General features: G+C 40.0%; 1 protein-coding gene across 1 annotated transcript in view; it reads right to left on the reverse strand.

Moving 5' to 3' along the window:
* Positions 1–11,951, reverse strand: part of LOC109913360 (neutrophil cytosol factor 2-like) — an 83,613-nt gene extending 71,662 nt beyond the window's left edge. The window contains exon 1 of the mRNA XM_048613335.1: positions 11,808–11,951. Within this exon, the coding sequence (XP_048469292.1) occupies positions 11,808–11,951 (144 nt within the window). The remainder of the gene's footprint in view (positions 1–11,807) is intronic.
* Positions 11,952–12,298: the final 347 nt, after the last annotated feature.

The following is a 12,298-nucleotide window of genomic DNA, read 5'->3' on the forward strand; positions in this document are numbered from 1 at the left end:
TACCATGCAAGGACTGTGAGAAACATTATACAGGCCAAACTGGAAGAAAATTGACAATACGGATACACGAACATCAAACAGCCACCAAGAGACACGACTAATTCTCACTGGTCTCATTACACACTGACAAAAAAGGACACAAATTCGACTGGGACAACACATCCACAATTGCACAAGCCAAACAGAGGCACGCCAGGGAATTCCTGGAGGCCTGGAATTCCAACCGGAACTCCATCAACAAACACATTGAATTGGACCCTGTGTACAAACCACTGAGAAACAGAGCCAGAACTAATACCAACCATCCCAGCAAACTGAGGCATATAAATAACAAGTGGGACAGAACACCAATGCTTCACTGGAGGCGCACTGATGATGTTACCTAGCAGGGTGACAAAATGTCTGCAACCAAACCCACTGGCTCGGCGAGCAAGTCTAGAACCTCATCCGCAACCTGATCTACAAATCTTCTTGAAAACTTTAAATGCCCTCTGGACAATTAGGGATGGGCAATAAATACTGCCGAGCCAGCAACACCCTCATCCTGTGAATGAATAAAGAATGAAGAAAGGAAAAAAATAAGAAATTACCTATGGACTGAGTGAATTTACTCTTGGGTAATGATTTGGCTGGAATGAAGTCTATAGCTTTGCCCGTAATCACAGAAAGCCCTGGGGATGTCAAAGAGATGGAAGTGACAAAAGAACAAGTTTCAGGTATTTTATCATTGCATGTGGTGACCAGAACAATAGTTAAACAAAGTCAACCACTATATATCAAAGTAATACTACAGACAGATGTTGGAGAGTACCTAAAACTTTCCTTAATGTCCAAGATGATTCAAAGGAAGTATTTAGTTTGGCTATATTAATTGAGAATCAGAAAACAGATCATGAACTAATCAAGTTAGCACAGGCAACACACACTGAAGCAGAGGCTGAAGTCATTTCCACTGTGCTATTACATTAAGAACAAAGTTCTGATGAGGAAGTGGAGACACAGTCACAATCCTACAGATAAAGATGGACAATTGTTCATCAGAAAGTAGTATGGCCAAATGTTGTATGGAGATACTGTGAGCAGCACATAAAATTGCTGTGGATATCCCATAATTCCTAAGCAGGCCATTTGGCCCATCAAGTCCACACTAACCCTCCGAAGAGCATCCCATCCAGACTCACCCCATTCCTGTTATCCTGCATTTTTCTTGGCTGATCCACCTAACCTGTATATCTCTAGACATTATGGGCAATTTAACATGGCCAATTCACTTAACTGCACATTTTTGGATTGTCGGTCCTACGGGGCAACTTTTCATGCAGAGGGTGGTGCATGTATGGAAAGAGCTGCCAGAGGAGGTGGCGGAGGCTGGTACAATTAAAATATTTAAAAGGCATCTGGATGGGTACATGAATGTACATGGATACATGAAGGGTTTAGAGGGATATGGGCTAAATTATGGCAAATGGGACCAGATTATTTTAGGATGTCTGGTTGACATGGACGAGTTGGACCAAAGGGTCTGTTTCCATGCTGTACATCTCTATGACTTTAACATTCTTTTTTTAAAAATTCCATATTTTTATTGTACTCAGATTTCGCCATTTGCCATAGTGATTTGAACCCATGTCATCAGAACATTAGCCTGTGGTTCTGGATTTTTAGTCCAGTGACTGCAACACCCTAGATGTCAGGTAGGAGGAAAACCCTAACATGTAATCAAATCAGCACCTTGAAAGCTAAAACAATTTTGAACAACTATTTGCTAAGGGTTTTGTCAATTCAGAGAAAATCTCTAATGGTAATACAAAAATCACTGATCTGTTTGAAACAAGAGATAAAGGTACAGAATCTGAAACCCTAATCCCAGAATTTGGAATGCATAACCCAGTTACATAAAAAGGATATAAAAAAATGTTTAGTTAGAAGAATTTGAAACAACTATTCTGTATCCTACAGCATATTCATCTATATCACAGAATTTAAATTTAGATTACACTGTCCAGGAATGGTAACTTTGCTCAGTGTACAGAAAATCAAGGAAACGCAGGTAAATTCTGCGCAATTAAATGAACAACCTTTAACAGCTTCCACAGTAGCATCATGTCCAGATCTTTCATGCTGTGCTCTGGTAATGAGCAAAGCAGAGACTAAGGATTTGTAGACAGTCCTTGCACAAACAAAAGAATGTCAAATGATTGCAGAGCCTCCTGCTCCAAATTCTCTTTTAAAGTTCAACGTAGATCTGTCAAACTATAGTTTGGAAGTATCAGTAATTCAAAAAGTTTTTGATGTGGGTTTTAAGTAGGGAAATTCTCTGCTGGCCCTGCGAAGAGGAACAGAGCCTACATTTTGGTTTAACTTCTTACACCTCAAATTCAATCAGAATCAGTAAACTGGAGCAAAAACACGAATCAACTGAGATCCAAATTCCTCACACTAACTGGTGCACTGATGTTCAGTTTATTGAACAAAAAGATTTGTTAGATTAGATAAGATAGAAGAATCAGAGTTAAATACTTCACTGCAGAGACAATGGGCATATGCAGCTCAAAATAACAGTTAGGGAGTGGGTGTCCAAAAATAGATTTTCAAAGTGGCATCGTGATTCAAAACTTAAGTGAAGTACCACTGTTTGACAGAAATACTAATCAGTTACTTGATGCAATCAAGTTTCTCTTCCAACTTGAAGAAATGGATATTACTGAACCAATTGCATCAACACAAGCAAACTGCAGTTGAAAACAGGGAAATGGACCCACGGTCATGTGGGCAGGAAAATGTTTTTAGGTCATGTCTGAGGGCCGCTTTACTGGAATAGTTATGCTGGCATCTTTCTTGAAGATAGAATCACAGGAAGGATCAAATAACAGCTATCAAAGAGACCATAAGACCATAAGACCATAAGACATAGGAGCAGAAATTAGGCCATTCAGCCCATCGAGTGTGCTCTGCCATTCAATCATGTCTGATAGGTTTATCAACCCCATTTTCCCACTTTCTCCCCATAATCTTTGATCCCCTTGCCATCAAGAACCTTTCTATCTCAGTCTTAAATATACTCAATGACCTGGCCTCCACAGCCTTCTATGGCAGTGAGTTCCATAGATTCACCACTCTCTGGCTGAAGAAGTTTCTCCTTATCTCTGTTCTAAAAGATCTTCCCTTTACTCTATGGCTGTGCCCTCAGGTCCTAGTCTCTCCTACCAATGGAAACATCTTCCCAACATCCACCCTGTCCAGGCCATTCAGTAATCTGTAAGTTTCAATTAGATCCCCCTCATCCTTCTTAACTCCATCAAGTATAGACCCAGAGTCTTCAAACGTTTCTCATATGTTAAGCTTTTCATTCCTGGGACCATTCCTGTGACTTTCCTCTGAACCCACTCCAGGGCCAGTACATCTTTCCTGAGATATGGGGCCCAAAATTGCACACAATATTCCAAATGTGGTCGGACCAGAGCCTTATAGAGCCTCAGATGTACATCAAACAGCACTAACCTGAGAGCCAGGTTAACTCAAATGCAATTTTAAACACTGACGCACCAGTCAGCTACTTCATCAATGACCTTCCCTCCATCATAAGGTCAGAAGTGGGACATTGCAGAGTGTTCAGCAACATTCACACCTCAGATACTGAAGCAGTCCATGTTCAAATATTTCGATGTGTATTCACAAGGTCGATCTATACAAAGCCATGATCCAAGCATTTGAAAATAGAATTAGAATATTTAGGTGGTTAATTCATGACCAGTGATCATGGGATGGGCCATTTTCAATGCTGTAGATCTCTATGACCCTATGATCTCATGACTCCCCAAAGTTTGTCCACTATCTACAATCAGAAGTTGGAATGTGATGGAATACCCACTTGGCTGGATGAGTGCAGCACCAACTGCACTCAGAAGCTTGACACCATCCAAAATAAAGCAACTGACTGGATTGGTGCCACATCCACAACCATCCACTTTCTCCACTACGAAAGCTCAGTAGCAGCACTGTGTACGATCCTTGACACCAAGGCTGAAATTAACCTCGTACAGCATCAAGGAGCAGCAGTAAATCTAGAGATACTGGGAATGGGGGGCAAACTCTTTACTGGTCAGAACATAGGAAGATAAGTGCAATTGTTGCAGGTCAGTCATTTCAGCTTCAGAACAACTCTGCAGGAGTTCCTCCTCACTACTTCATCAAAGACTTTCCCTCTATCATAAGGTCAAAAATAGGGATGCTCACCAATAGTTGCATAATGTTCAGCACCATTCACAACTGAAACAGTCCATGTTCAAATGTAGTGAGATATGAACACTATCCAGGTTTGGGCTGACAAGTGGCAAGTGTGAGATATTATATTATGATTCTTTTTACTAACTCACTCACAAGCGCTCTGTTTACTATATCAAGTTTCCATTCATCCATTCATAAACCGCCTTTTTGTAATACATTTTACTCTTACAAGATAAACTAAATTAAACATTCCATCCTGGCCTGCCAAGCCATCACTGTTTCTTTACACCTTTTAATTCTTATTGGCTCCATACTACAAGCAGTGCGTAGACCTGTTTCAGGATCAAAGGCTACCCCTGAATAAATGTTAATACCATAACCTACTCAGAACAATGCCATCCTCGGCATCATGCCTTCATAACTCATGCTAAACTACGGAAAGATTATAATGTTAATGAGCCCTTAGTAACCATTTCTTGGGACCTGAATAGACTGCAGGACATCAAACAGTTTCCTCCCCCAGCATGTCTCTACAGTCTGCTGCTTTTTATCTCTTTGAAATTTCCTTATGCACTACTTATTTCTATAACACTGTACTACCTATTTCTAACAGTTAGTTAGGACTACCATCTTGTACTAAAATACTGATTTATACTTTTAAAATACATATTAAAAAGGGCCGCTATCCCCTTTGAGAAACCTACTATAAACAGCGCTTCCGTGAAACTGCATGAATGAACGTGTAGGAACTATCAAAAACCAGCAATAGTGGATGAAATCTCACGACCCAGCAGCAGATCAGTTTAATATCATGTGTACTTTTATTCAGTACACGTATAATTTCTCACTTATTTGGATCATAGAGGTCTACTAACGTTACTAACTTTAAAGACAAAAGGACTAACACTTCTTAATTATGCAAGTTCAGACTGGGCAGGCATTCTAATCCCATTAGGACTAACAGCCTGGGGTTAGCAAGTGCTTAAACCATCTCCTGCTTCCCCAGGACAGATGTCACGCAAACTTGCGTAAAACAGATACAACTATGTGACACCACAGTGTTACAATTTTAATGTATGTAAAAACTATGTATAAAAGAGGCTACTGTAAAACTGTACTTTGGATTCCATCACTGCCTCAAACTGTGCTACTGTGGATGCTCAATAAAGAAGCTATTTTCACCACTCACCAATCTCGGTTGCTATTGAACACGATCCCATACCAGCAACATTCACAGCAGCAGGACCACAGCAGAGTGAACCTGGGAGTGAACAGTGGCAGGAGCTACCAGATAAATACCTGAGCAGCAGGGCCAGTCAGAATGGGATCGAGGATAGTCAGAGTGGCAGTGGGAGTGGAGCTGAATCCAGAGGTGGAGCTCCGGAGGTGACATCATGACCCAAAAAGCGTTGTAGGTTTGGCTGATCAGAAGTAAGGTGTAGAGACTTAGTGACTAGTGTCAGGAGGGAGATGGAGAGTAAAATACTCACTTTTGTCGTTGGTGTTGAGAGTGAGAAATTGGATTTTAGTGAATATTTGTTAAGGTTATGTAACTGGTTCCTAGATTATTCTCTATAGTTGATAAGATTCACAATGGCAGGAGAACTCTGTCCCATAGAATGCTGCTCCTGGGGTGGAATGTGGGAAATCAGGGTAACTTCCTGTCTCCATTGTTACTACGTATGTAGGAAGTGTGTCCAGCTGCAGCTTCTGATTTGTGCATGGATTCATTATGGAGCATCCATGAGGATGAGAATAATGCGAATAGCACATTTAACAAGTTGGTCATGCTGTTACATTTGCTGGGGGAGGCGATGGCCTAGTTATTTTATTGCTGTACTGTTAATCTAGAGACCCAGATAATATTCTGGGGACCCCAGGTTCGAATCCCGCCATGGCAGATGGTGGAATTTGAATTCAATACAATATCTGGAATTAAGAGTCTAATGATGATTGTGAATCCATTGTCGATTGTTGGAAAAACTCATCTGGTTCACTAATGTCCTTTAGGGAAGGAACCTGCCATCCTTACCTGGTTTGGCCTACATGTGACTCCAGACCCACAGTAATTTGGTTGATTCTTAACTGCTCTCTGGTCAATTAGGGATGGACAATGAATGCTGCCTAGACAGCGATGCCCACTTCCCGTGAATAAATTAAAAAAAAGTCATGTTGCAATTCTATAAGACAATACTCTCTGAGCAGGATGCTTCAACCGGAACTTGTCTGCTCCATCTGTTTTGTGTTTATTTTTCTCTTTTTTTTTTCTTCTTCCCTCTTCTTGGCCTCAGACTCCTGACCTTGAACTTCCCGTCTCAGTGCAGATCCAGCACGGCTGCCTCCCGGCCCGGCATGGTGGTCTTTCAGCAGTCCATGGCAATCTTTCAGCCTGACATTACCTCAGCATGGACTTCCGGTCTTGAGGTGATTCCAGGTTGTTCTCCCAACCTCGAGAACCTCGAGATGAAGCCCAGTGAGGTCTGGAGTCAAAGCCCAGCATGGATTGGAGGCTAGGTGCCAGCATGCACTAGGTTGGAAGGACCCATCTGTTGTTCTGAACTTTTCATTTCTCTATTTTCTAATTTATTCCTACAATCTGCAATGCTGGACGTTTTATTTCTTTATTTTTCTAACTTTTTTTTCCTAAGAACTTGTATGGAAGAATCTGTACCTACATACACTTGTAGGTAAGATGTTGCCATATGTGGTGACTTGTAAACCTTTCACTGTATTCATCTGAGTGCATGTGACAATAAAGTTAATGCAATTCGATATCTTTCATTAGTATTTTGAGCAGAACTGCTGCTCGACTATTCCATCTATGGTCCAAGTTCTGTACAGCTCCAACATAACCTTGCTGCTCTTATAATCTCTACCTTAGCTGATAAAGGCAAATATCACATGTGCCTTCTTAACTACTCTATTAAACTGTCCTGCCGCTACTGGGGTTCTGCAGACAAACACTACAGTGCCATCTGTTCATCTGAGCTTCCTACTGTCCTGCTATTCATTGAGTGAAGATTGCTCACATTGCTGCTAAAAATGTGGTCACTGATGCCTTGACCCAAATGTAAAGTGATGAAATGAGTTAAGGATTTAAGAGATATAAAAGATGACTTAAGATTTATATAAAGGGGGAGGAAGGAGGAGTAGCTGTATATGTCGTTTTCTTGGTGTCTGTGTCACATACCTTGTGATGGAACATACTTTTGAAATGCCGTTTCATCTTTCCTAAGTTGCATATACATAAGTTGTACATTTTTATTTCCTTTATTTTTGGACTGTGAACAAAAATAAAAATTATACTCCTTTAAACTTAAGAGATGTTTGCAGTTTTAAAATTTATGTTCTATGGACCACACTGAGTTGTGTACAATGTTGCTTTCTGCTGCAACAGTGAGAATGAAAAGCAAACACCATGGAGTTGATGGGTTCTGAATTAAAGGGAAACTGTTTGACAACAACATTCTGACTGGCTCTTGATCAGGAGTCAAGGGTTTGTATGTGGTGCCAGTACACTATGGAACTATCTTGACCGCAGAGAGAAACAATCAAAAATTTGTCTGTCTCTCTCACTCTGTCATGCGAAGGTAACAGACAATGTCAATTAAGAGCTAGTTGGCTTTCAATTACATTTCTTTGCAAATTCGGGTCGAAGAAAGAATAAAAAAAGTTTAAAGATGGTGAAAGAGTAAATTCTCCACCAGCAAATGAAAGACAGCATTAGTGTGCAAATAATTCATCTCATCAACAAAGAATTTAAAAGGAATTCAAAGGAAGAAGTAAGAAAGCAATTAATCAAATCCTGAGGTCCAAATGGCGATATAAACTATTCTTCCACTGTTATTATCCATGTGCTATCTGTCTTTGTCTGTCTGTCTGATTGTGAAGGGAGGAATTTAAGAAGTGAGTTTAAATTGTGCTGTTATAAGTTAACAAATTATATTTCCTATTTGCCACTGGATAAAGACAAATTGTTAATTAATGGCAATTTTCTTTTAAGTGCAGATACATGGAGAGTGTTTTCTTTTAACTTGAGGTTTTCAGTCAGGTAAATTGGGGAGTTTAGATAGTTTGACTGAATCTTTTTACAATTATGACAACAGGTCATGATTTCCAGTGCACTACCCCAGTAAATTGAGATACCTCACCAGAGACTGCATCAGTATTAATAAAGTGCCTAACTCCAGCCATTTTACATAGAATGACCCCATTTTTCAGTGACCTCAATCTGTTGTCACCCTCTAATCGGTATCAAGTTGATCTTTCATTTGCCTTAACCTTACTCTGACGCTTACAACTAAGCAAACCTTTTTTTTAAACATTTAACTAATCTGTTCCCACTGTTGAGGTGCAACCACTATCCAGCACAATTAAATGAATACATGATTGAGACACTCATTACCAAACTAAAACCTATGAATGGTGCAATTCCCTCAGAATGATGATCATCACCTTCAACTTCTAAATTTTCCGTGGCATGTATCACGTCAAAAGTTCTGCTGATAGTCACGTAATCAGATATTGAGTAACACTTGAAACACCTAGACATTCCTGAGGTTTATTCATCTATTACTGCGTTACTACTCCAATCATGATGTCTGCCAGAATTACTAAAAATGCCTTCATCCTAAAGCCTTTTGCCAGTAAGTCTACTGTTGTACTGTTCCATGCCCTCAGTTTCCAAACAATCACAAAATGTCATAAGAATTGTGTCCTCCATCCTTTTTGACACTGCAAAATGTTCCAGTTACACATCAAAGTAACGTATATTCGATCAAAAAGGTGTCTTTCTGAACTCCAGATAAAACTAGGAATCTGACCATATGTGACAAATTAGCACAATTCTACAAACAAAATGCAAACACTAAATAAGGAATCTCCAGATTGAATTTCTGCAATCCTTTACACAACCTGTAAAATCTATGATGCATTCCTCTATGGAATGACAATGTATCTTTCAAAGTTTGGGCATGCCTCATAGACACCCAATAAAGCACATTATCCACCTGGCAGGATTCCAACTCATACTACTTTACTTCTGATCTGACTTTCATGGGGAAGCAACAGTGCCAAGGCCTACAACTGATTTTTCTCCCCCGGCCCCCGTAAGGTCTTAACCTGTGTCCCCATCCACTTCATTTTACACTGTTTGAGAGTTTCCAAAGTGGAGAACATTGGCACATAATCACACTGTGTCAGTTTACACTTACTTTCAGTTATTCATCACTGAAGTAATTTGGATTACAATCTTCCATCTGACAAAAAAAAATTCTTCGTTTTTAACTCACTTAGAGATAGTAAGAACTGTAGATGCTGGAGTCAGAGATAACATAGTGTGGAGCTGGAGGAACACAGCAGGCCAGGCAGCATCAGAGGAACAGGAAAGTTTTATTTCCTTTATTTTTGGATTGTGAACAAAAATAAAAATAATACTCCTTTAAACTTAAGAGATGTTTGCAGTTTTAAAGTTTATGTTCTATGGACCACACTGAGTTGTCTACAATGTTGCTTTCTGCTGCAACAGTGAGAATGAAAAGCAGACACCATGTGAAGATTTGTCCCAACCGGAAACGTCAACTTTCCTGTTCCTCTGATGCTGACTGGCCTGCTGTGTTCCTCCAGCTCCACACAGTGTTATCTCTTAGTTTTCAACCTTCACTTTAGGCAACGATCCTGTGCTACCATGTTAAGTCACTCCAAAGCTGGATGCTGAAATAGGAGTCAAGACATTAACCTTTTAACTCTATGCTTGATTTATTTACAGAATGTAACAATACGTATTTCTGTCTCCAACCTTAACCAATATCCAGTTTTGCTCTACATGCTATTGAACAGGCAATAAAAGCTATTATACATATGAATCTGTAACTAGCACACTTATTATTCAAAGAAATAAATGGCCACTGTAACCAAAGAAAACCTCAAACAAAAAACTCACCAAATCAAAATAATGTTGCTAGGAAATTATTAGCATAGGGGACCCTCATCCACTGTGGTCGAACCATATCTGATCTTATTAAAATCAGCCTTCCCCCAGTTTAGAACTTGGATTTCAGGACCATCCCTTGCTGTTTTCAATAACAACCTTGAATCTAGTGGAGTTATGTCTGCAAAATGCTCCCCTATTGATACTTCACCTACTTGCCCAGCTTCATTAGCTGAAATTAAATCTAGGACTGCCCCCTTCTCCATACTGGCTTAAAAAACTCTACTGGATACATTTCAGTCTGGAAAAGAGAAAAGAAGAGCATTATTTAAATGGGGATATACTGGGAAGTATAGAAGTAAAAAGGGATCTGGGTATCCTTGAATACCAGTCAATAAAAGTAGACAGGCAAATACAGGCATGAAATTAAGGCATATGGTATATCAGCTTGCATTGCAAGAGGATTTGAGTTCAGAAGTTAGGACAACTTACTGAAATTATACAAGGGTTTGGTGAGTCTACAGTACTGCATGCATTTTTGGTTTCCCTACCCAAGTAAGGTTATACTTGTCATAGATGGAGTGCAGAAGAGATTCACTGGCCTGTTTTCAAGAATGACAGGACCGTCCTGCGAAGAGAGATTGAGTCGACTGGACTATATTCACTCGAGTTAAGAAGGATGAGAAGGGATTTGATAGAAATGTATAATATTCTAACAGACAGGACACAGTAGATGCAGAGAGGATGTTTCCCTAGTTAGAAGTGTGGAACCAGGGAATAGAATTTCAGAATACAGTCTAGACCATTTAGAACTGAGGTGAGGAAATATTTCTGCACTCAAAGGGTGGCAAACTTGTGGAATTTTCTACCATTGAAGTCTGTGGAAGTCGTCACTGGATACATTCAAGAAAGAAATATTGGCAGAATATGGGAATATGGCATTGAGATGGAGGATCAGCTGTGTTCATATTGAATGGCAGACCAGGCTCAAAGGGTCTATCGCAGCTCCTAGTTTCTATGTTTCTGCATTTCTATGCCAGAAACTAAACCAGACTAACCATATTATAGCTACAAGAGCAGGCCAAAGGCTGCATATTCTGCACAGAGTAACTCACCACCTGTCTCCCCAAAGCCAATCCATCATCAGCAGGGCATGAGTCAGGAGTGTGATAGAATACTCTCCACTTGCCTGGATGAGTGCAGCCCCAACAACATTCAAGAAGCTCAACACCATCCAAGACAATGCTGCCTATTTAATTGGTATCCAATCCACCATCTTAAATATCCACTTTCTTCACCACAGAGGCACATAGCAACAATATATACCACCTACAAGACACACTGCAGTAACTCAGCAAGCACCTTTGTAGATGGTTATTAGGGATAGGCAAGGCTGTCCTAGCCACTAACACCCAGATCCTGTGAAGGTAAAAAAGGAAATTGCAGTTTTCAACAGAACAATGAAGGAACCAAAGCCCATGGTAACGTTGATCAATTCTCTGGAGGAAAAGATCTTACAGGAGTTGTGCTGATTAGAATGTTACAGGATCTCATCATTCAAATTTACTGCTACCTCATTTTCACCTGAAATAGGAACGTAGCAAAGATGGGCAAATGGTAAATGATACCAGAAACACTTTATTTTCCTTACCTCCCAGGTGTACAGTCTGTGTCTCAATCCCAACTGTGTGTAGTCAATCACTGAATTACTTCGTAAATTATTTAGAGCATGCTTAAAATCTCCCAGTGCCTCATCAAACCTAAAATTGATAAAAGAGAATTTTTTTATGTACATGGAGTGGAATTATCCCAGACTAACATACAAGAAGCAGAAGTGAATCTAAATTAACAGAGAGAGAGTGTATAAATCTAGATTAATATACAGAGAGAGTGTGTGAATCCAGACTAATGTTCCAAGATTGAACAAATCTCCAAAGAGCTACATGATCTGCAACTTGCTGATGTCTGCACTCTCATTGACCACTCTGCACCAGACTTGAAAGCCACTCTGAATCTACACAATTCTATACACAAGAAACCCAGCCAAAACAAAACACATGTCAACCTAGACCTAGAGATAGTAGGAACTGCAGATGCTGGAGAATCCGAGGCAACAAGGTGCAGAGCTGGATGAACACAGCA

The sequence above is a fragment of the Rhincodon typus genome, chromosome 28 (genome assembly GCF_021869965.1).
Source record: "Rhincodon typus isolate 14 chromosome 28, sRhiTyp1.1, whole genome shotgun sequence".
NCBI classification, from domain to species: Eukaryota; Metazoa; Chordata; class Chondrichthyes; order Orectolobiformes; family Rhincodontidae; genus Rhincodon; species Rhincodon typus.